Source organism: Athalia rosae, chromosome 6 (assembly GCF_917208135.1).
Source record: "Athalia rosae chromosome 6, iyAthRosa1.1, whole genome shotgun sequence".
Lineage (NCBI taxonomy): Eukaryota > Metazoa > Arthropoda > Insecta > Hymenoptera > Athaliidae > Athalia > Athalia rosae.
In genome coordinates, this window is record NC_064031.1 from 5,825,128 (window position 1) to 5,851,618 (window position 26,491).

The 26,491-nt window shown below is 39.7% G+C and overlaps 1 protein-coding gene across 2 annotated transcripts; it reads left to right on the forward strand.

Moving 5' to 3' along the window:
- The first annotated feature begins 4,654 nt into the window (after positions 1–4,654).
- On the forward strand, positions 4,655–25,798 carry LOC105693059 (carcinine transporter-like). Of its 2 annotated transcripts, none has more exons than XM_012412725.3 (10): positions 4,655–4,784; positions 20,037–20,293; positions 22,272–22,482; positions 22,680–22,938; positions 23,052–23,244; positions 23,566–23,781; positions 24,182–24,396; positions 24,541–24,716; positions 24,857–25,029; positions 25,155–25,798. In XM_012412725.3, the coding sequence occupies exons 1-10, from the start codon at positions 4,695–4,697 to the stop codon at positions 25,252–25,254; spliced, it is 1,890 nt and encodes a 629-aa protein (XP_012268148.3). In that variant the 5' UTR covers positions 4,655–4,694; the 3' UTR covers positions 25,255–25,798. The 2 variants fall into 2 exon arrangements, with proteins under 2 accessions (XP_012268148.3, XP_012268147.2); XM_012412724.3 differs by lacking the exon at positions 4,655–4,784 and adding an exon at positions 18,185–18,595.
- The last annotated feature ends 693 nt before the right edge of the window (positions 25,799–26,491 follow it).

The window sequence follows — 26,491 nt, forward strand, 5'->3', positions numbered from 1 at the left end:
ATCTGAGGGATTGAATCCTTGTGAAGCGATTACACCCGAAATCTTGCAGGCGGTGCAAAAAAAACCATAGACGCAGACCTGTTGCCTGTATTAATGAAGAAGGTGCACATTTTGAACACATTCTGTAGTACACCTTCATTAAATCGAAGTTTCAACAGCTCGACTTGGTGTCATTATTTTCATTTCGCCCACGACTAGACTGCTTGTTGACTTGAGCTAGCTTGGTCAGAATAATAGGTTGTTTCAGAGATAAAGGTATCTGTATCTAAATGAAGACGATTGGCCTGACAATAACAAGTATTAATGAAAGAAGGCGGAGTATCGGCCGATTTAAGCCACGCCCTCTCAGGACCCCGGAGAAAACTCACCCTGTATACTTATTAGTCATTTTTTTCTTTACAAATTTATTTTATTTTTTCACGTAATAGTCGCAAACTTTTTTTTACTTATACTATAATTTTTCCAATTGGAGTCAGCTGTCGAATTGCTTTGTTGATTGACAAGACACTTGCCTTGGTCACCATTTTGAAACGAAGCTCTGAAATCTCGATGCGTCGTTTATGACTAAATTTTCGTTGGATGCAATAAGAAAGTAAATTAAGACCGTAGAATACCGGATTCTTCTCCGATACACATCGAGATATTTTTTCACTGGAACAAACAGTTTCGAAGAAACAATCATGAAGAAGGTCATGCTGTCACGCAACCAACTCAGCAGCGGAATTTTAAATTTTGTACAAAGTATTTTTCAATTTCAATATTTTGCAAGTCAAGGTTTTGTCGGGTATAATTTCTTCGTTTCGAAAAAAAAAGTCTCACAATAATTTCCCAACTTTCGATGGCACTTTTTGCATGTTCCGAATGAATGTGTGCGGTTACCACTCTTATTTTCCTGAACTCTTTCGGTTTCTTAGGAGTTCAGACGCAACATCGTTCAATCGAATGCCCAATAAGAGTTTACGCAATGCGAGGAGTACTTCGCCTTGCAAGGATTACACTACGTTGTTGATTTTCGTACACGATTCTCTCCTGCAACTAAAACTAATGGTAGTACATCGAAAACGCCAACGTGTCAACGGCAGCAATCCGCTTTGTATCTACGTTTTCGGAATATTGACTTTCAGACCTCCTGCGGATCCTTAGATCTTTCATTTGGTTGCGTCCTTTGTTGTGGTGGTCGAAACCTAAAGCACACCGTCCCTAGTGCTGTACAGGTTTCCGTATATCTATAGTTTCCATACCACTGTTGTACTCGGTGGCATATGGTAGGTATATTAATGACGAGTTCAGGTCCCCAATTGGACGGTATACAGATATCCAAAATAAAGATAAGATGTTTTTCACTGTGTTTGCAACTTGACTTCAGTCTCAAACGAAAAAGTTTCATTTGAAAAGCTATCTCAAAGTTCTTAAAATTAGGTCACTGACTTCTAGTGGATTCTTATGGCAATTCCCGTCGCCTCTGCACGATCACAAATACCACGGAACTGTGTTGTCACATCGTACAACTCTCATGAATTCAGCATCCGCTTTCCAGTTTTACGTTCGCTCGATTGTAAAATATTGACAGAAATGGCCAGATTCAAGTGGGATTTCAATAAAGCGATTCAATGCCGACGATGAGACACTCTACGCATTTGCTAGCCCGTGAAATAGATTGTAGCGTGCAACTTTCCTTCTCGATAGTTGTTGCTATGTGAAAAGTTACTCGCATTAGATTACTTCACGAGCGATCCTTCCGAGAGTTCCTGCATTGGAGTAGATGGCCCGTCTCTAGTAACTTCCCACCAGGCTTCTTCCCTTACACGTGAAATTGCTTCCCGGTAGGCACTCGCTTCGTGAGCTTATCTCTTGGCTTCGAGCTTTGCTACATTCGCTTTCTAACGAGCTAGGTCTCTAATTGCATTCTGTTCGCTTGCAATTGATATGAGTTCATATTCAGCGGCCTGCCTAACAGTCCCTTTGTACTCATCGCGAAGAAGTTACTTTCTGTAGGGACCATGCTGTACGGTAGTTTCCTGCTCATCGCCACATTGAATTTGATATTCCATCGATTTTCAAGACGGTGAATAGAAGTGAAAAAGGTATATTCGGAGAATCGTTAACGCGGCTGAATTATTATTCGCGTTCTCGAAGTTGTACTTCGATCGCGAATGCAGGAGCAAGAGGGAGATCTGCAAGGGATTATATTCATCTTATGAGTAATATTGCAAATTGATATTCCAAATATACGTCATATTGCGATGCACGAATCTGCGCATGCGGGATATTCGATACGAAAACCGGCTGATTCGGATTGCAGCGGTAACGATTCACTTGTTGAGCTGCAGGTTTCTTCTCAGAACAATATTGAGTTCCAATTATCCTGTAACGGTTTCAAAAACAACGTAGAATTCCACGTAGTCGACAAAGGAAACTCTTGAATCCATTTACAGTCTACCGAAGTATAAATGATTGATTATAAATTTTTTTTCTTTCAAAGAGACAGAAAAAACCTAAATGAATTAAACCGATGAATTAAAGATCATTGACTCAGTCCACGGATCGATTGATCCCGAGCTTCGAGCTGACGATGTCCCGTTCGTACTCGTTGTCCGTATTGTGTTGTTAATCTTATCTTTACTCTCGAGAAGAATTCTCATCCTCATTTCTTCCTCCGCATCATTGTTTCACCTACTTTATTTTCATAGGTTATCGGGGCAATAATTTTTGGCATAATTTGCCAATAACTCACCTTGAAATTATTTTACTCTTCAGGGTCTGTGCTGGCAAGTATGTCGGTGTTTCGCCCATTGGCAATCACAGTTAAGAGTAGATAGATAGACCAGAGTTTTCATTGTTGCACGAGATGCTGCGTCAAAGTTATCGTTGTGAGAATTTCTTCGAAGTGAACGAAAGCAGTTGTGACGGCTGTACGCTGCTATTCTACACCAATCGCTTTGTCCGAGGTAGGTACGCGCCGCATTCCTAGAAGAGGAAGAGCCCGAGGGCTTCTGGAACGTAATAATTCTACAGTATTTTGTACGGTACGCGTTCTGGCCGATATTCTGAAAATCACAAGAATGCAGATCGTTTGAAGTCCCGTGTGCAGGATATGGAATCGGGGCATTTGACGACTGAGAAAAAGTGAGACATCGAAAGTACCTAGTTTGATGAATTCATACTGCCTATAACATTGGATGTCGTCGAAGGGATCGGAAAATTGACTCGAAATTCTTACCACAATTTCGTCTCATTTCGCCCCATTAAAAATTACACAGTCGTCGTTATAAATAGGTTTGGTACAGCGTGTATACCTATACGCGGATAATGTCGATAGGCGTCTTGGGAATGCTACACCACATTGCGCAGTGAAGTTACAAAAATTGCTGACAAAACAATTATTTTTCCAGCTTCGACATTCGTAATATCTGTTACAGGTTATCAATATTACCCATGATTGATTCTCTGTTAAAACGTAATTGTGTCGTTCTGTTTCAATCAATCCGGATGAAAGAAATATTTTCTATAACACAACCGTCCGTATCGATTGTTGAAATAGTCTACGTTGCAATGACAAGTATTTTGTTGTAGCGTCACGTTAGACCTATCGTAGGACTTGGTAATTTCCCCTTCAGCTTTCGATCAAAATACGGCAACCATGTCGACGGTTGACAAAAATCGTATCCGCATTTTCACTCAACTCACCGATCTCATGATAATTTGATGCGGCATACGCTATCCCACATTTAACGAGTTTTGGCCATTCCGAGTATACCATGCGCTCGCCGTTCGAATTAATGGAAAAAGACACTGCCAATTACCGTGAGACAATTATTACAGTCACTTGACCCGTTTTGTAGCGACGAAAAGTGTCCTGAATATTTTGTGTACACAACTGTTGGAACGAAAATTGGACATCGTGTCTAGATTGAGCGATTCCAGCCAATCGCCGTAATCGCTTCGGATGATTTCTGTGAAGTTGTTACTTCTGGTATACACGCGGAAACTTGAGAACAAAATGAATAATTGCTATCCAGTTGTTTCAATGGAACAAAGTGATGCGTGTAACTTGGCGCCGAAGGAATAGTGGGCAGGTCACGTGTTACACTAAGCAACTTCACGCGTGTATATTGGATGTTATGCGATGCTTCAATGTTTAGGTCAGTTAATTGGCTCGAAGCAAAAGAGCCAATTAGCGTAATAACGCCGCTTCCATATATTGTCCTTGTTTCGCACAATGGATGAATTTTGCAATGTCGGATTGGGGCCAATACCGAGATAGTGTTGCGTTTCGTGTCTCGCGGATCACCAGAGATCTTGCTTACCACATGTTCATTGAATACACAATAATGAAAATTAGCTAGATCGCTTCTGAAGTTGTCAACAAATTATCAGGAACTACACACACTATCGGATAGTTGGATTATCAATTGTTGTTTCACATGATTTATTCGTAACCACCGATCGTTGCGTGTGATCCGTCTGACGAGACAACGGATACGTCCACGAAAAGAAAATTTGGCAAAAGTTTTATTTCGGACAGGATGTCGCGTTACCGTCAGTCGTGTATTACTCAAAGGTACTAATCTCATCCTAAACGGAATCAAGGACGTTTAGATTAAATCGGTACCTGCGAATTGCTGTCGTTATTATAAGATCGACAGTGTGGAATACGGACATGGTGATGCGGACTAGTGCAAGGTTAGTTGGTGATGAGGATAGAACTTGAATTCTCATCGACTCTAGTTTCGGTATGGATCTATTCATCGGCATTAGCTCTGCCAAAGGCCCTTGCAATTTGTGTGAGTAATATCTCATTATCAATGCCTTCTACTTCATTTCTAAACAGGTTTTAAATAGACAAATCGTTTCGCAGAATGCAAATCGTGCCGATAACGTTATATCTAATCGTGAGTGGAGTTCATCGGCTGCCTAGTTCTTGAAATAAACCTCTCGATATTGCAATGAGGCATAATAGTTGCAACTTTTTCTGCAGTTGAATGAGATATTTACACTAATTAACACGTACGATAAAAAACATCTACCGTCGCATTGTGTCAGCGATTGAATGATATCAAGCGCACTGTTAATTTGGTAACACTTCGTCGGCTCGATTCAAAATATATTGCAATCAGCTCCTGTCGAAATATCCTATCAATACCATGATGAAAATATGTAGAATCCGTTATCACCTCTTGTAGGAATGCCACAATTTTTATCATGTTTTGTGAATAGCGTTATCTTGTCTCCGGGTGGTGCTATTATTTTTAAACGATTACTCTCAAGTTAACAGGTATATAAGTCCTGATTGGATTGTTTTTTTTTCGTCTGTAAAAGAAGGTGACACGAGTATTTGGTGTGTGTACACCTTTATTACATTTTGCGATGTACATACCTAGAATATTGAATATTTGCTTTTTGATCCACCAGTAATTACGGGCTTCGTTGGCGTCTCTCATCTTAATTTTTATATCCTGGTCGTATTTTAAAACCTTAATTTGATACGTTAAAATAATAATTCATCGTCAGAGCAGATTTTTTTTTTACAAGTGTCGTAGTACAATAGTAAACGAATAACTTGAACTGAGCCGCATAATCCGACCTGCGATGATAAAAACTGATATCTAAAAATGAAATCATTTGCCGCGAAGACACGATAATCCAAAAATATAGAATAGCATTCGTATCAAGAAAATATGCCAAGTCATTAGAGATTATAGAAAGAAGATTAATTTTTATAAGTGTACTGAATGATCAAAAAAGAAAGGGGGCGGGAGGAAGAGAAAGAAAAAGTATAGAATGACATTTATATCTAGAAAATATGCCGAGTCATCAGAGATTATAGAACGAAGATTAATTTCGATAAGTGTACCGCATGATCAAAGAAGAAAGGGAGATGGAGGAAGAAAAGGGAACAGCTGTTTTCGTGAGTGATACAGCAAAATTTGGACAGTACGTTATACATGAAAATGAATTCTTTCGACATTCGCATCTCCTAAATATGCTGAATCAGATTTTGTGTATGAAAAAAAAATTTTTTTGACATATCATCTGCTTTTTTTTTCAAATGAAGAACACTACGTCACAACTGACAACTCGATAAGATTTCGACGTCATTTTCTCAAATATCAGTCGCTTTACAAAAGGTCGGAAATTTTCCAATTGGTATTTTTTACCACTAATCGATCACTCTTATCGATTTCATTCATTAACGATCATCTCTCAAATTAATAATATCAGGGGGTTTTAATTTGGATGAAATTTGCATGAATAACTTACCTCAAGGCCATCGGATCGACATTCTTTTCGACTAAAACGAAAACCGGGAGGCTGAGTTGATATGGAATGTCCCATATATGTATACCTATTGGATTAATTATTGTATCTATTGTATTGAATCGGTCTCAAGGCTCATAATCTCTTGAATGATCTACGATTTGTTTCGTGAATCTAATTAATATGCCTTTCATAGAAGCACTTTTGCAGTAATATTTTCCTCATTGAACACCATGCATTAACCAATACAAAATGCTGCGCATGCTATACATTCAATGCGCTTCAATTGTCATCGCCCGAAGAAACCTTGTAACTTTCAATTCTTCATGATTCCGTATGATTTTTTGTCGGTAAAAGAGATGGCCTTCGTTATCTTGAGTGCGGCATCGACATGAAGTGAAATGTTATTTCCTTGATCCGAGAACAAGTTCAAGCATTACTTGCCTCGTCAAGTTTACTCGAAGATAGGGTACGGAGACATCAGGGCTTTCGCAGGCACCTTGGCGAAATCTTTTGACTTTGCTAAGCTGCGGTGTGGAAAATTGATTTCGGGGAGCAAGATGAGCCTGTAATGTACAGAGATTGCGTACAATCGTTTTGTTGGTTTTCCTGTCCTATGAAGCCTCGTACCCCTGAATCGAAGCTGCGAATCCCTTTTCTTTGACGTATGCGGTATACCTATCCGCACCGTATCTTTCATCCAACTTTTTATCGTATCGCTTCATCGGTGACATGAGCAAAGTAAGTTAGCCTGTGGGAAGTATTGGTACATAAACTGTTAAAAACATGATGAGTTCAGTTTCAATTATTTCTAATATACGTCTTCACTTCTCACGGAAAACTTGAACAGAACTCTAGAAAGACAAATAATTCTACAGAAAATGGTCGAATGTATTTTCCAGAAATGTGCAAGTTAGAACAAAAAACATCGTTCCGTTGCAAATTTTTCCATGCTCGATAGTTTGTAAACAGAGTAGTTTCAACAAATGCAAAAAATTAAAAAATCAGAGGCGAAGGTTTTCTTGGCACTCATAACGAAAAATGCTGAAAATACGTGAACAGAATCGAGCGAGAAAAAATTATACACAATGAAACAATCTCGAGTTGTTCGCGATTCGGTAATTGACCGCCACAACGTGCATAATGTTTCAGAACTGGTTTGGATTTTCGAAAAGTAGCTTATTTTTTTTCAATAAGAAAACTTATTGCGCAGTAGAATTCGATGATAAAATTTCTGATTTCCAATGTAGGTAGATTTCTGTAGAAAGATATATTCCCGGGCTTACAGTAATGACTAATCAATCATTGAAAGTATGTAGTTAGCACCCTTGACCAGTGAATAATCTGACGATTTTCTTTGGATATTAGCATCATATTAGAATTTTTTCTCAGAATAAATTATTCTCGCTTTTCTTATTCGTGTTGTGCAACTATAAAATTTTTTTTAAGATTCGAATCAGGATTGTTACGGTTGAGATTTAGGTCATTATAATGTAATTTTAATTGGTGGCTTCGCTCGTTTGATAAAAGATGACACCGAGCTTTTTTCGCCTCGAAATTAATGAAGGCAAATGATTTTCCACACCAACGTAAATATCACAGAATTATACGTATGTGTGCGTTGTGGATAGAGCGATTGATCGACCGACAGAAATTGTGTTGTAATGCCAACTCGTCACTTATCATATTTTGTCTCATGTTTGTTTTTCTGTTTGTTTTCTGTATAATGAAAATTTGTCGCGATCAGCTGTGAATTGACAGAAGCCAGCAAAAGCCGAGTGACCTGGAGTGGAGGATTGTTCTTACTGTTAGTGGAACGTAATCGGAAACTCTTAGTCACAACGCATCACCAGATATTACAAAACGAGAAAAACGAGATTCAACCGAATGATTGACGATCTACTTGTATCGACGGCGGGGAAGAACCCGTTGTATTTATTTACGTCTTTGACTAGCAATGAGAAACTCATGAATTTATTATTACCTGGAATCATCTTGAATCGGACGAGAGAAAACGAGCCGTTTCTCTAGTACACGCGTCTGAAATTGGGAATCGCTTACAATTTGATGTGTTGAAGGTTCGGTGACCCGGCGGACATTATAAACCGATGTAAGAAAGCGGTAGGTGTAGTAAGCTGATTGTGAATTGTGACAAAAATTGCTCCATCGGCGAACAAAACTGATCGTACGATCGATTTATCCGCGTATTGAATGGAAATCTGGATAGCACGAGCTGCGATTGATCAGGCGTAACAAGTTTCGTTATACGACTAGACCTTCAGGCTTCGTCGAACAACTTTACAGGAAGTCAAACAATATTCGCACATATGTATACATTGTGGTAGATTCTTATTACACACTTGAGATCAACCGTGCCGCCGGGTGAATGAAAAACTCTTGTTCATTGAAGACAAACCATCTCCTGCAATGTTTTCTTCAACTTTTCATAATGAGCTAATCCATGTGGTGTCATAGCTGGAAAAAAAATACCTACACAGACAAATTTTGCGATCGTGCAGTTGATGCATTGAGATGACATGCGTCAGCCGTGGTAATTGTATTCTATGCAGAAATGTTTCATTTTGCAAAAATTATCATTATACGTTCGGCAGAACGTGTTTCCGTTATTGAAAAATTTTCATTCCCATCTGCTGCCTCTTTTCTTTAACATTTCGGGATTTTAAGATCCGCTGACCTGAATCCAGACTCGTGTTATTCTCTGGAAAGTGCTCTCGAAAAATTGTAAAAACAGCGTCCTTTGGAGCTCTAGAGATTAGCTCTGGTGTACTGTACCATTTATTCAATCGCAGCATTTGTTGTATTATGTGTCCAACAATGAAGAGGAGCGGCTCACGTGTACGAGAAGTCATATTTTTCCTGCAGGTGGCCGTTTTATTGATCAACGAACGCTTTGTCCGATGGAATGTTGCGTATCGACAAGAATTTCAGTGTTGCAATTAGTCGTCCACTCGACGACTACGACCGTCGAACAGGAACAGTCAACGGCAACTCCACTTCCACACTTCACACATTCGTCTTGAACTTCGACTCTGTCGACGGACTGTGCCCTGGCAATAATAAAATACGACCAGAACTAAACTTAATCGAAGGAACTCAATTTGTACTCCCAACTTTCTATTCGACTTTATACGATTTTCCGAAAAACAATGTGTTACTTCGTTCATAGATGGGATCGAGCAGAGTTTCTCAAAAACCGATATGATTCATCACGTAAATGAAGAGCGTTTCAATGTCGTCCAACTTAATTGTCCGGGGATCACCACGGAAGGAATGTGAATAGGGAAATCGATTACAATGAAAAAGGAGAGTCAGAGGTCTTTGACCGTCTCAAGTCTCGCCTTGTTTTTTGTCGTTGTTGAAAAGACGGGTGGTCAACGAATAAACGGCATCACGGTCGCGTGGTCTTTTTTTATCCCGGGCAACTTGTCCTTCTGATTTTATGGTTCTCTGCCGATCGGAAGTTGCATTTGGATAAAATTTTTGTACCTATCATTCGTCCGATTACTTACGGGAAACGATTGACCGCAACCAATGAGACAAGGTCTGGCAATGACCTTGCACGGATTCAACGTCGACGTTCGATTTTGCGATCCGACGCTCGGCGCACTGCGCTTTTTCTGATGAATTTCGTAATCAAAGTAATTAAAGTAATCAGAGGTGGCTATCTCTTCGCGTGTCAACTCTGTGTAAAAATTCCCTATGTTTGCGAATGATAACATCATATAGAACGGGTAAATACCTGAACAAACCAATGGCTAGGTATACAAGGGGCCAAATATAACGACAAGTGTACTAGAATCTGCTGGTACACGAAATCGCCGTACGTATTGTACGTACTACGTGTGTACTTATACCTGTATGTAGATTGCACACTATTTGCGGAGGCATTATTCCGGTCCCGGCGATGAACAAGCAGGTTTCATCGCGGGAGATAAACTAGAAGGAAATAGACTCGGCTTCTATTGTGCAATACGAGTCTCAAGGACAAAATTTGATATTATACTCGAATTTGTCTCCCGAGTATATCCCCCGCGAATCGATGATGTCATTGACGACGAATGAGTCCAAATTATCGACAGCCGAAATGCAGATTCAAAGAAACCGAATTTTCAAATAAGTTGATAACGATCCATTTGGAGGAAGTATGATCGCAAGATTCTTCGTCAATTTTCGTAAGGCTGAACTTGTTCGCTCGACAAATATCCCAAAAGATACGTATTCTGGTCATTTCATAAGATGTTCGTTCCAATAACTGCAAATAGAACTTCCGATCCAAATCTATCTCTGGGTCAATCCCGATGTCCTTGCGAGTGTAAATATATGCATATTTTTTTCTCAAATTGAATGTTTTACTCAATGAAGTGTTAGATTCTCATTAACATTCGCGTTTCCATGTATGTGTACAATAACGATTGCGAGTGTTCTTATTTACTTACCGGGTTGTGACGCAACAGATCGAAGGGCGTTGAGTGGTTATGAATCGTTGTAAGAAGCCATTTCCCATTGAAAATACGTTCTTTCCTCTACTGTCGTCAATGTGATTGCAGGAACTTCAGGAAATTCACGCCCACGAAACAGGAAGCTGGTTGCGGGAAACGAAGTTGCGCGCTGAGATAAATCAAGGCCGAGACAGGAAGTAATTTTTATTTCCAACGTTCAAGGGACATATTTGCCTGGCTAAATTACGTCATATGATTGGCTATGGATTGGCCTATACCGCTCAGCGACCGCAACTTTTTCCCATTGCCGTAAGAATTGTGAAGTCAAATATTCCGAACGGGCAAAGTATTCCCCGAGTTTCCTGAACTTCTGAAAGAAGATTGCACCGTCATTTCGTATCAAAATAACCCTAGATTGTCATCAACAACGCCTTCCTTTTTATAGACTTCTTCAAATATTGACATATACAATTATAGCGCACGGCATTTTCTGCGATTAAACACTATCTGTATAGTTCTATGTGTGTATTAAGGTGGGCAAAACAATGGAAATTATCTTTAACTTATCATAAAAATGTCGTTGGAAATAACGAAACCGAAATCCTGTCAAATCGTGTCTTGTTAAACTATGGGCTCGAAAAAACTGAATGACATATTTTCATATGATTAAGAAGACGAGAAAGTCCTTATGACAATTTAAGTTCCAAGCTCAAATAATAACTTTTGAATGGGTTTAGATTTATCAAAAAATTATGAGACACATTTTTTGTAGAGCGTTCGATTTTCTGCAAAAATACATATGTTTTGATTGTTCCAATTGATTTATTCGTTAACGAGCTATAACATTCCAAGGTCAAAACAGAAATTTGCCCACCAATTCGATTGGGATTATGAAAATTATGACTAGGCAATATCGAGGGCTCAAACTTTGACAGGATTTAGTTTTCGTCATTTCCGACAATATTTTCATGGTGATTGAAAAAAAATAGTCTTCTTCTCGGCCCACCCTAATATACACGTACAGCTATGAATGCGAACAAACTTGCGAACGTGAAAACATCAAATTTACAGAGTCGCTTGTATACTGATAATTTTAGTCTATATTTGGACAAGTGATTTTAGACACCATAGGCGATCAATGAATTTGTCAAATATCCTTACGGTTAATTAAGCGTATGATTACATAGTGGTGAGAAATGTACCCTAGATCTTTGCGTAACAAACGCCGGGCAACAGAGAGGTGTGCAATCAAAGCCTTACTCGCGACAAGGTAAATAAATGTGTAAAGCTACTCATCGCTAATTGCATTGTAACCGTTTTTATTGAAAATTTTCGGGTCAGTGTATCGATTTTTTTTCCACCTGAAACGTAGTTAAAAAATACGTGTCAAGGTCCCCGAATGTTGAAAACTTTTTTCATTCGCGCACAATGCAGACATTTCGAATCGAATTGAAAAGGTGAACAGTTTCAACAACCAGACGCATCTGTGAAAGAATGATTTTTGTTCAAATAACTGAAGCGAGTCCATGGAATTCAAAAAAATATGACGTATAGTTCGGTCAAAATTAATGTTTGTAATCGTTACTTATTGTACATTTTTCAACTGTTGATTACCAATTAGCGGCGATTATCATTTTTGAACATTGAATGTGGGGTGATATGTGATCAATGTACAATCCTTGAAACGGTCATTGAACGCCCCATACACAGATGAAATTTCGTATCTCACATGGCTTCGCAGCTCCCATTTGGTCCCGCAAAGAGCGGCATTTTTTCGAATCCACATCCCACGTGGATTTTATTCTGCTTCGAGTCTAAGCGCGTTCGTTCCTTTGTTCAAATATTTGGCAATATTATCATCACGTATTTAACGTGGATTCGTGAAAACGGTATAGCTACACGGAACGAGGAATAAATAATTAGCTGAACCGCCTGGTTTCGATAATCGAGAATACCCTGCAGTGAAAGGTAGCGTCGGTAGGACGTACAGCTTATCTAGAGGCATAATCTAAGTGCGTCACGCTTCACACGTGCGCATCATAAGTTCAAGAGAACGTGGATTGCCACGTAAATTTACACACGCCGAGTCTGCACGATGATGTCGTAGACCTGTCTGGTTAGAAGCATTCTATTCCCTAACCTCTACTTTCGTCACGCGGTTTTATTCACTCTATTTTTAAACTCGCTGTAGGTTCAGACATTTTTCCCGCCATTTTCGACATTGTAGCGTACACCTGGGGGATCGATAAAAAGTCACAAACAGGAATTCCAAATAAGCATCGCCGAAGCAGAACCGAATCTAAGAGGAAATATAGGAAATCGTGGTTTATTTTTAACTACGTATTTGAGAAACTATTTATGGATATTCATGTCATATTTTAGCAAGATTATTCACAAGTTACATCATTTTAGTAACACTTCATCGCTATTCATTATGCAGTCAATGTAAATTCCTCGAAAATACAATACCGAGGATGAAAAATATAAAACTTTTGGAAAAAATCACTCCACCGTCGATGCTGTGGGATAAGAATATTCCGACAAGTCTTTGCTGCATTTGAAATATCATCAGAATTTACGAAGAGATGCGAATATTTTCCGCAATTCCGCCAACCTAATTCTCAGCGAAAAAAAATTCTGTCCCGAGATAGCCGGTTGTTTTTCCAACGCACGTGACGGCTCGACTTGCTTTGCTCCTCTGGGTAACAATGTTGGGCTTCGCTTGATGCAGAGGATTTTACGTAGACTAGATACAGTGCGATTCGTACAATTATTTTTACATATTTACAGTAACCGAGTGGCTACGAACGATTCGTCAAATTTTTTTCATCTCGATGAACCTTACGAACTCGCACGAAACCGGTCTGCAAGCTGATCTCATTCGCAAATCACGATATTCAAGAGAACGACCGCTATATTCATCGTAGAGTACAAGAAATTCGAGAAAAAAAATAAAAAAAAAAAACCACTAGAAACACACAATGAGTTTTTTTCTTTAATTTGGCTCGTTCAGATATTACGTGTCCGTTTATTCTTCGATTGCAATCTATGCATCATATGCATATGCGCACCGGACAGCTTCGAAGCCGATCAACTTTTTCCTTGTAATAAAACGTGTGAGCGGACTTATGCACAACTTGTTATTTACGACCTTATTCATTTTTTGTCTTGCAAGTGTACGGTTCGGTATATCCAGGACGGTGTCAGCCGATCGAATCTCGTTTAATGAAGAATTCCGCCAATTAGGAATCTGCAGCGATGAGATAAATTTACATATCGCAGCTACGGTCGTCGATTGATCGGTGCCCGTGACGCCCGTGACGATTTCTAAACTTCAACCAAATCACCGATAGCACGGATCGAATTGAGAAACAAAATAATTTATTGCTCAGGAATTATTCCGTAGACTTGAACGAATAACACTGCTTTTTGTATTTCTAGAAAAAAAAAGAGTCTATAATATGCATAGTATATCTTAGGGAAAAGGTGAGGTAAGATCTCTGGTTTTGTATTCTTGTAATGTAACAATCCGAACCTAAGTTGGGATCCATAAATTTATCCAGGTAATATTGAGAACCGGGAAAAAAAAATGATGCGAATCGTCAGATCTGTTTCTAAATAAAGTCCATTATTACGAGTATTTCAATACAAGTGTGTTTCGAATGACTGTACAATACGTGGATATCGTGATGATTTTCCTGTTTATCACAATCCATCCGATAACTTCGTAAGGAATCCGGAATCGAACGACGATTGATTCACGAATCAATTCGTTTCATAAAGAAAATCGGACACGGAAATTCAGACGATCACTCTTCGGATGTAAAATATGGTTCTCTTCTACGTTTTGAACGGGTGAATGTTCCGGAGAGATCGAAAGATCAATTCAAGTAATCCATTTAATAGGATGTCCGAGATATCCGTAACGTCGTGCGGAGTCTTTTGAAATGAAGGCGTGACATTAATAATCACTAGTGTCGATCGAAAACGACTTCAGCTTAATTATTGTTTAAAAATGGACAGTTTGCATAGTCATGGCTAGATCTTTAATTATACAATAAAATTTTCAAGATGTGTACGTGGTTAGATTTTATCAATTTGGCAATCAAATCTTTGGACGTTGGATCTTCTGTATGGAATATTCCGCAAAGATTCGTCATCGGGACATTTTTTTAACAGTATTCTCGTGAGAAGCAAAACTTTTTTTTCTGCTAAATCTATTAGATTATCTCAAAAGTTCGCTTGGCATCTAGACGAATATTTCAAGCATTTACTTCGTATCTCCATGTAGAAAAGTTACACGAGCACATAATTAAATACACGTAGCTACAAGTTATCTAATCGAATGTAAGCCGCTGTCATATGCCGATCGTCATTTGGAATTTGATTCATAAGAAACAATGGGCGATTGGCTAAAATGCGAATCACGCGTCTTTCTCAGCGTCCAATGATGCTTCGAACTTTTGAAAGCAATACACACAACGTTTGTCGAAAACCTCGCTTCAAATGAATGAAAATTTAGGATTGGGTTTCGCGAGTGATTATTGAAGGTACTTCCAAGGTTGCCGGTTTACCCTACATTTTCGTTGGACAACTTGATTTTTTTCCCCCAATTCTGTCGTTCTACCTCAGCCATCGTTTGAACGTATATCACAGTTTTTGGAAGATCGAGTGACCTGGAGCACACATACTGCTTTGTATGATACAATATACACGTTGGTATCGTCGACCTCAAGATCGAATAGATGAACTGTGATACATAAATATTATCCAAATTCTCCAAGCTTTGGACAAGTTACGACCCAACAAGGTCGTGAAATCTATACTCACCCTAGTATCGAATTGAACTTTCACAGAGATGCGTCGTTCGAATATTTTCGAATCGAGTTCTGTGACTTGTGGTAATTTTTAAGTTTTTCATTTTTTTTTTTTTTTGCAATTTTTATGTGGATTGCAACGACTGTACAATGATTTCTTCGTCACTCATATCAGTTAAACAGTGCAAATAATATCAAAATTGTTCTGCAAATATCTCTCCATATTTGATGGTACGGGTAACGTGTAATTTTTATTTACGATTCTTAAAACCAGATATCGTTGTCAACTTTTGCGAAATTTTGCCAACTTCGCTAGTCGTTACCGTGTAGACGCTAACGATAATTTTCCAATGTTTGACTAGTTGCTAAAAACTTGAGACGAATTTCATCATCATTCAATCTTCCGCCAAGGTCTATTTTCGTGCTTCAGGGAATGCTATCATAATTTTTTACACTCACAGTGAGATAAGCCTCCTACTAGTTTCAGAAATATGCACTCTCAATATGTAACATGATAACGCTTGGCTCTCGCCCATTATTTTGTGAAAAACATCCGCAAAGTATGGATCACTTTTTCCCAAAAGCAGCGGCACGAAGCAGACATAGATGACTTCGGAAACGAGGATAATTTTTCAACGAAGCCCAATCTATCGTGACTCCACGTCACGTACATATTGGAGACAGATTATTTGTTTTCTCCCTGAACATTGTCGTCGTTTGAAAATTGCCAAAACACTCGCAATCAAGGTTAAATGAAGAAGGGCCTTGGCGTCCAAGTTGTTTCTATGGATGAAAAAAGAGGTGAAAGGTTCGTGACAAAGAAGAGCAAAACTTCGCCCGAGTCACGTGCCGAGTAACGAATTGGTTTAGCTTTTGGTTAACGCCTCGTATCATTTCATACATACTGTTGAAAGTAATACGTTACTTTCGAACTCCTATAGTCTTGCATTGGAAAACGAACAGAGTAATTTTAGAGTAATTAGACGGATGGTGTTGTCAAAATACCATATCAAATTGCTCAACTGTTTGATGCAATTGCCATTGAACCTGACCATTCCAGCACCGGTGCAACTTTGCCATTGCGTTGTGTCATCAGCTCGAATATCGCTCAAAGTTAAAAGCCCATGAAACAAGAATGAAGGAATTCGTGAATCCGGAAGAGCGAATGATTCCAACCGATCTTATCTTGCCGACGGACAAACTGTTGTTGCCGAATGCATTGCATTGTATAGCAAATTTAAATGTCGTGTGTAACAAGAGCGTACGTTGCAGAACGTAACTCGTTATGCAAAAACCCTTGAATTTATTGTCGCGAGTATCAAAGCGTGAAAGTAACTCCGGAGCTCGGAGGCCGACGTGGAGAGCCAAATCGGAGTAGATCGACCGAAAAAAAGTCAATTGTCCAATAGAACTCTGGAATCATTTCCGTGAACTGTCCATTTTTCGAGGTCAAGATCTCCCACGTGATACTTTGTCAGACTTGCAGTTCCTCTTCGTTAATTCGTAACAATAAAGTGAGATACCGTGAACTTTCACTCTCGTTAATCGCCATTTTTCCGCCACTCGTTTAGTCGCAGCATGGGAAATGAAGCGCCGGACCAAGGTTACAACGGCCATAAAAATCAGTTCGAACATCCGCGTTAAACAATAATAAAACTCGTTCTACTACATCAAATGGATCGGTCGACAATCACGCGCGGAAAGAGAAACAGACGCAGCTTCAGGCGACATGAGCTTCAACTAAAGTCGAGAAATATCATACAATGTTGTATACGAGAGTCGTTTCATTATTTACAGTGTATTACATCATGTCACCACATCGTTGAACTTACTTATCGCCGCATTTTAATCATTGGTTACATTTCATCCATAATTCAGAGTTTCGTACTGCGAGTGTTCGGGATTATTTTCGTCGATTCGAGGGATAATTTCGTTACGATTTATGGGAATCTATCATAAGCATAATCCAAACAATTACGTAACCAACGTTTCGATTTCTGTTACTCTGCGAATTGAGAATCAAAATATCGGCGTGCAAGTTTTTGCAGAAGGAGGATATGCAATAAAAAAAAGTGAAGAGAACTTTAGCGAGAACTGAAGAATCGAGGGAAAAAGAGAACATGGTGTCAATTAAATTTCAAGAAACGAAGTTTCAGCTTGCCTTCGGAGTCCCGTGACAAATGATCCTTACAATATTTCTCCATCCCTTGGACCACGTTTCTGATCTCATTCTAATGAAACAAAAGCACAATTCACTGTGTCCGGCACTTCTTCTTCAACAGCGACAAAACCTGCAGATTTTTTACCGCTTCGATCGATCGCAAAAAAAGTCGACCGGCGACCGATCATTTTTCGAATTTAAACGTTTCCGGGGTTCGATTCGTAGAACGTGGCTGTGAAACCAGCAATGCCATTTCATGGCGAGTACGTCGATTACACCTGGTGTATACGGCGAACAGATCCTTTTCCGATTGACACTCGCTCGAATCCAAGTAAAATTTCTAGCAATCACCGTCATCAGAATTCCTACCGATCACAAAATCCCCGTAACGAGTTGCCCGTTGACGTCACGGGGACTGGTATACCACGTGATCGGCTCGTTCGCTCGAGCGAGTGGGGTGCTAAATCGTATAAAGCCGGAACAGTTGTGTGAACGTAGCAAACAGTCAACTAAATTTGTTCGCGATGTATCATGACTTGATTAATGTAGAGTTGAACAATCAAATTAAGTTGTGCTTCGGTTAATCGAAACATCGAGGAGAAGTTTATAAATAATCGGAGCACGTCTCGCGAACATTGCACCCCAAGTTGTTGTTTCGGTTGTTGTTACTATACTGTTACTGTTATTGTTGATATCATCCAATGGACATTCGGATGTTCTGGAACAGTTCCGAATAGACAAATGAGAGCGTGAATTGATAAGTAAACAAAAAGCCGGTAACAGTGGTAACTGCATATAAAAAAAAAAAGAAGAAACAGCGTTCAAGGTTACAGAGTTCAAGTCCCCGGAGCATCTTTCACAAGGATCGAAGCGCGACACCGGTTGAGTATTAAGAAAATGTGAGTTCCTTTGTTCCCAGAATATGAAATTAATTATCTAAAAATATAGCGCAGTCCAGGTTGTGTTGAAGTTAATGAACGATCCGTTTTTACCGTAGTGTGAAGTGAGTGAAGGAAATATTACAACGTAAATGGTTACAGTAAATTAGAAGAGCCGATGAACAAACGCCATTATACGACTGGGAGTGTAGCTAGCCCCCGAGGCTAATAACGTTCGTCGAGTGATTTTCGACGCACACTGTTCGGTATTCCATGATATTTTCTAAAGTTCTACGTTTATTTGACGAGAGGCTGTAATTTCCATTTCCGTATGTAGCAGTAAAAAATCCAACAGCAAATTATCATTCCGATAATTGAATTGTATCGAGAATGTAACACGAGTACATTCGATCCATATTATTATGGCTTCGTCTTGAACGTAAACTGTGCTGTATAAATTAAAAGTAGATTTAATAATTGAAGAATTACGCTCATCAAGTCAAAGTGGCGACTCGCACTTAGCTGGCGGATTATCCGCGATTGTTGTTTAATTAACGCGATGCTCACATGTACGGCTTCGGGAATACTCAAATGTAACGTAATATCTTCAGCTACTTTATTCAGAATTTAATTAGGCTGCACCTGTTCATGGTTATTCATCATTTATCTCGCATTCGTTATGGTATTCTTCGCCAAGGATGCGGAATTGATGGATCGATGTTACGTCGTTAATAGTGAAAAATTCTTTAGGATTAATCTGATAAAAGTGATCAACACACGTCGAAGAGGTTTTTGTTTAGGTGCAAGTATGTGATACAAAAATTAACTCAGATAGTTACACGTAAAGATTTCACAGCACTGTCAGTAAACTGTTGGCATTGATCATAAATGGAAGCGATGGATGCGTTGTGTCAATATTGGAAATATATCTGATTGTATCGCGATGATACTTCAACCAACCGATTGACATAGATACAATTTTACTGTTTTCTTCACCGTGGAAGATTCCAGATTAATCGTACAGCAGTAATTGAAATAGTGTTGAACTAATAACAGTAATTCTAGTAATATGCAATTAATAGGTTCTCTCACAGTTTGTCTCATAAAAGTTGCACCTACGCTGCCGACTATATGGAAACGAGATCAATCTCGTTAAAACATTTATAATACGCGATATGCATATCAGCGCCGACTTGTTGACACTGCGAATGTTCAACGACGATCTAATTATGAAACGAAACACAGTTAGATCGTGTACGTTACTCTCGGAAAGCGTGAACGGACGTAGTTCAAAGTCAATACCACCGTATTCGTCCGCGTTTCGTGGTCGCGGTCACGGGCCCGATATAACTCCTCGAATTTCGCGTAGCGTCGAAATTTCCGGTGACCTTTGTACGGCCGGGATTCGAACGATGAGCTAGAATTTTATTCGCGTTAATTTTTTTTCCCTTTAAACTTTCAGAGGAAGAAAATGACCGCCACCGTAGAATCCTCCAAAGCCGAAGAAGGAAAGAGGGCAAGAATCGAAACTTTTGATGACATCTTGCCCTACATTGGCGAGGCTGGCCGATATCAATGGCTTCTCTTCATCCTTCTGTTGCCCTTCACAGTCGTGTACGCGTTCCTTTACTTCACACAATTCTTCCTCACTCTAACGCCGGAGGAACATTGGTGCACCGTACCAGAACTGGAAGGATGGAATCTCACCGATCACCAAAAGTGAGTTCAACGTCATGATGTTTCTACGTCACGATTTTCCTCATCGGTAATTACGGAATAGGTCAGTAAACGCGTCATTAGCTCAACGACGTCGTGTTATTAACGCGAGTGGAAGTTCGTGTTCGGCACGAGGAATAACGACCAAAAATAGTAACCGAAGTAATATTTTCAAAAGTAGAAGAAAGATAAATATCCAGGTTGGATTATGAAAGTAGCAGAGATAGCAGAAACGGCAGCTCGTCTGGCGTTTGGCGTGTCATCGGTGATCGGCAGATGTATGCAGATTCGTTTTAGCACCGTTACTTTTATGATTTCATGTCTTTCTCCCGGACGGAATAAAATTCCATCCGGCCAACTTGACAATGAACACGTTATAGCTACACCGAATTACGGCGATAGTCGAAACTGGTTGGCCGAAATCTACACGATTCTCGATACTCCCAAGCAGAAGAGCTATTTTAGTTCGAATATCAGATTCAACTCGGAAGCTCGATATTCCATTTATCTTTCGGGGTCAGTTTTTTTTTTTTTTTTCTGTCATCTCCAACTGATGATTTTGCGTACCTACGTCTCGTGGGGATACACATGGCCGTAAGGTCGACTTTAAATTCATAATGCGGACGCGGAGGGTCTAGATTACAGAATTCCACGCGTCGAGAAATCACGTGGATCTGAAATTCGAGCGGCATTCCAACGTTTGTAATTCGCGCAGGTATATAACGTCGACGTTGAGATTCGAAGAATAGCCGAAGACTTCCGAGGCTACAGCATATGGGATAAAACCAGTTTCAATGTTGTCGTCGTTGTGTATCGTGGTCGGCGGGGGAAATACCCCGATTTCTCGAATATCCTTTCAAAGTTTCTGATGACGTGGCGAGCGCTAATTTTTTCCGTGAAGTTTTCTATCCACCTGATTATTACAGCCAATAAGGACCGACTCGAGCCATGCCCACACGTCGAGCGTTTTCTTTCGAAGAATCGATCCACGGGAACGCGATCGTTTTATTAGGTTTTTCCTCAAGGCGACCGCAAGTCACACGCACGGATCAAAAGCTCGTATAATTGCAACGCTGGGATTACGAAATTTGTATTCGTGATTCCGCGATTGATAGTGTCGTAATCCTCGTTTGAATTTACACGGACAAATCTACATTCGATATATTACTAATGTTAATTATATGTATCAGTAGGTTTTCCACCGCATACGAACATAACGACGATAACTATGATAATAACGAATGATTTTAATGACGTTGGGCTTAATAACAGCTATAATTACGCGCAGCTCAAGACGGAAGCAAATAAAAATTATTGGTTCAGATGTAAGATTAGATAGGACGTATGGTGAAAAAAACGGGATAAAAATCCGCATAATTTTAAAATAAGATCTGACAATAGATCATTATGATTGAGATAATTATCTTGCGGATTATTTTTATTAGCGGTACGTTTCTGGGGTATTAAATTTTATGGTGTTGTCTTTCAATAGCAGATAACAGTCATATATACATCTCGCTCACGTGACGATAAGCGATTCTATACGTGTATGTAGCGTATGTTCTCTGACGTAAACCTTCGCTGCGGATACGAAGAATATCTCATAGATTACGAAGGAAATCAAATTTCCGCGATGACCACCGATAAGTGACATTTGTCTGGTACATGCAATTGTACGAAACGTTTCTATGCATGCGTGATTATTCGATTTGACGTTTGTAATCACGGTTTATCTCGGCGACGTCGGATTTTCCGTTACGTTCATTGATACAGAGTCCGTGAGTCATTGTTTACGTTCGCTTCTCTACTCGAAACACGTGTTCGAGACTTCCTTGGCACGAAGCAAGGCCGCGAACCGTTGCGAAATACATCTTCGTTAAGAGAGCAAAGTTTGCGTCGGCTGGTGCGACGTGAATATTCAGCTAATTGACGCGTGCGATTAGAACCAATTGAAGCAATTCCATGGGTTTTTGAATTTCAGAATTGCCCTTTCCGTCCCTATGGCGAATATCGAAGAGCTCAAAATCGAGGGAGCGACACCGTTCTCTCGTTGCCTGATGTATGACGTTAATTTCACTCAACTTCTTCAATCCAACGTCACGGTCGCCGACCCTTCGTGGACCACAACAAAGTGCCAACACGGCTGGACATACAACTACACGAATATTCCGTATGCTTCAATCGCTGCTGAGGTGAGTTATCAAAAAATACGCCCAACTTATGTACTGAATCATGATCAGGTGATTGCAATGTCGTTATTATTCGGAAAATTCAAGATTGCTGATTGAAATTGATGTTCAGGTTGTTGAGCACCATTTCTCCAAATCAAGTTTTGCTGCAGGACATCTTTTGCACTTTTCATCAATTAGTTATCATTGTGTGATTACAGCTTGATTGGGTTTGCGAGAAAACTTACCTGTCTTCAGCGGCCCAGTCGGCCTTTTTTGCCGGAAGTATAGTAGGTGGTTTTATCTTCGGTTACATCGCCGATCACTACGGAAGGATTCCCGCATTGGTATCCTGTAACGCGGTAGGATTTTTCGCCTCGATTTCAACCGTTTTCGCGAACAGTTTCTGGTCCTTCACCCTATGCAGATTCATCGTTGGAACAGCTTTTGACAATTGCTTCAACATCCTATTCATAGTCGGTAAGATCAAGTCTTTGTAGATCTGAAATATCCGCATCTGGAAAAATATTCACGGATCGATAATCAGTCGAATTTCAATGAACGATAAATAATCGCTCTCGTGAATTCTACAGTGATCGAATACGTCGGACCGAAATACCGGACGCTGATAGCCAATCTGTCCTTTGGAATTTATTTCGCTGTCGCATCGAGTATCCTACCTTGGATAGCCTATTGGATCGCCGATTGGAGAATTTTGAGCGTTGTTACGGCTGCTCCCTTGGCCTTCGCCTTCATCGGGCCGTGGATTGTCCCAGAGAGTGCAAGGTAGCGTAGAATTTATGTATTACGCCGATATCGCTTGGTTGCCCGCGTAACATTCATAGGTATTTTGTTTAATTATCTCCGTGCATGTGTTGCGCAATTAATTGTGCGACAAACGATACGAATAATCGATAAACTGAGTGATTTAAAATCATTCAGCATCGAGCGAAGCGTACCTGTAATATCATGAAATTCCAGAAAATCGATAAAACCGGTTTGCCCCCCCCCCCCCCCTCCCCCCCTTCCTTTCGTTTCTCATACCGAATAGAGGAGATCACCAATGTTCAAGGTCAATAACAGAAATGCGATCAACGTTTGTTACAGATGGTACATAACGAGAGGTAAAACGGACAAAGCGATCGAGATGCTCAAGAAATTCGAACGTGTGAATAAGAAAACCGTGAAACCGGAAATCTACGAAGAATTCAAAGAGAGCTGTAACACAGTAATCAAAGACCAGTCGAAAAATAATTACACGGTACTCGATCTGTTCAAGAAACCACGACTCGCTCGCATTACAGTGATGCTCACTATTTATTGGTAAGATAATGAGCGCTACATGATTTTACAATTCGTCGAAAACAGGCTATTTTTTGGGTGCCACAGGCCATCGCGGTGAGCGATTGATTGATGTCGTTATTGCGGCGACGCGTCATTGCCTTATCGGATCACAATCATTTCTGTTAATGGAAAAATCAACTGCGACTCCAGGAATTCGAATGGACTTGGATTTTTCTACGTTATTCGTTAAATTAATAAATTCTACATTTAATGATATGCGCGCGATACCGAGAAATCCGAGTCTCTTTTCTGGTTTGAATGTAAAAATTTACAATGAAAAGAAATACCGAAGTGATCGAACATAAAGCATCTGGTATTTTGCATAATTCATTGTCAAAATGTAAATTCAGTGTTTATTTATTTGTTGTTTGTATTCCAGGCTAATTATGATAATCGTGTTCGACGGTCATGTGTGGAACATGAAACTTCTGGATCCCGACGTGTTTTTGTCTTTCTCACTGGCCGCTCTTACCGAACTTCCCGCTGCTATAATTCTCGCTGTACTACTGGACCGATGGGGTCGCAGATGGATGAGTTTTCTGTCCCTGGTGCTTTGCGCCCTGTTTTCATTCGTCGCAATCGCCACCCCCGCCGGTTAGTGTGACTCACCAACTCACTGCCAATTTTCCTAATGACGATCTATCCGACAAAAGAGAATTGAAAAAATATATCGACATCGATCTGATCCACCTGTGGGTCGTCTGACATAATGAACATCGACTGATTTTTATTTTCAAGGTGGACCCACCGTTATTATGGCGATCTTCGCCCGACTCGGAGTCAACATTGCCGCCAATATTGGATTCCAATACGCCGCCGAGATGTTACCTACGGTCGTCCGCGCTCAAGGAGTTTCGCTCATTCATATTATCGGATATTTCGCACATATCATCGGACCCTATATCATTTATCTGGTAAGTTGACAAAGTGCTCACATTTCAGCTATCGATAAAAAAGAGACTGGCCGACGCTTTTCTTATCTATGTCCTAATAGTGAGGGATGGAGCATTATTCGTATGCAATGTTAACGAGTTTTTTTTAAACAATTTTCCAGGCTGATATCGCACCAGAGTTGCCGCTCCTCGTGCTCGGGCTACTGTCCCTGTTTACGGCTTTCCTTACACTATTTTTGCCCGAAACTGTGGATCAAGATTTGCCGGAGAGTTTACAGGAGGGCAATGATTTTGGCAAGGAGCAAAGCTTTTGGTGGATTCCATGCATCAGCAGGTAAGCACGACGACAAAAGCTCCGACTTTTGAAATGAAGATTTTTCTATTAAAATAAAATCATTTCGTGACCCATGATCAACCGAATATTGTGGTCGTATTAAAAATATTTTTGAATCATTCCAGGTCTCCGGAGAAGAAGAAGGCTTACAGAAAGAAACTTGGTACCACGAATGCAGGCTTCAATCCAGGAAGTCTTCGAGCAATCGATTCCACGAGATTATAACGAACCCTTCAAATTTATTATCTTGCCTTTTAAAAAAGTCAACCAAATTCCTGTAAATATCGCCATTTGTTTATAATTCTCAAGGAGTCAAGTATTGATTTATGACTGTGTGTGTGTGTGTGTGTGTGTGTGCTTCTGTCGTCGATTGCTAGCGATTTCATAGCATTCAAAGACAACAGTATTAATGCGCGGAAATGATGTAATTGTCAAATTGCTCAAATTAGTACTCGCTTGTAACTTATGTGTATTGATATCATATATCACGAAGCACTTGTTTTATCAACGGGTTAATGTACAGAATTGATACAATTCGCGTACTGCTTTACGTAGCTATGATAATAACGAATGGGTGAAATCTTGTGATATGTCAGAGTGCGAATCTTTAGTTGTATGATCAGTTTGTTATTGAGTGAAACATTGTGTGCATGTCGCGTGTTGAATATTTTGACTATATCGTATCAGATTTATGATAAGTGATGAGTATATATGTATTTACGTAATTGAAAACAAGCATAATTGAAATACATATTACTATTCGTAAATACCTGAAACTATGCATAGTATGCATGCATCCCATTATAAAATCAACCTCCCTCGTGAATTGGAATCACTCGACGATTCATTTGAATTCACCCCAACTCCCAAGTTAAATTCCTCAAAAATGGGAGACAACAGAAAAATAAGTTTCACACCCGAGTTATGCCGTTTAAAGGCGAAAAAAAGTTCCGATGCCCATATCGACCTACTGTCGGCGTGTAAAGTTTAGAGCCCTCAGTTTGGAAGCTTATAAATGAAGCAAAAATTCAGAAAAAGTTCAAAAGCTTGGAGTATTCTGCGTCTAATAACTCATTTTCGAATTTCGAGAAAAAAACACACCGACAATTATGACCACCGAAAGGTCGAAAAAACGTTGTTTTTTCTGTGTAAAACGAAGTAAGTCAACTTTGCAGGATCACCACTCGTTAGAAAAATCATTCAAAAAACTTGAAAAAATTCAGAGATATTTCTGAAAAATTTCTCAACAGGATCCAGTTAAAAAATTCCAAAAATTTTGAAAAACGTGGCGCCCAGGCGCACTGAAGTACAAAGAGGCGATCTCGGGAACGGTTCGAAAAAGACGGATCTACGTAAGCTGAAAATTTGCAGAAAAAAATACACTTTCTAATGCCGAAAACTGAAAATCGCTCGTATGGCTGAATTTCCGGTAATCGTCATTACCGTTTAAGGAAATTGAAGG

Excerpts from the sequence above, each read along its gene's own strand:
- LOC105693059 (XM_012412725.3), top strand. The coding sequence starts at position 4,695 with ATGAGGATAGAACTTGAATTCTCATCGACTCTAGTTTCGGTATGGATC. Across the intron at positions 23,782-24,181 it reads GTGATGCTCACTATTTATTG|GCTAATTATGATAATCGTGT; the intron begins GTAAGATAATGA and ends TTTGTATTCCAG. Across the intron at positions 24,717-24,856 it reads GACCCTATATCATTTATCTG|GCTGATATCGCACCAGAGTT; the intron begins GTAAGTTGACAA and ends ACAATTTTCCAG.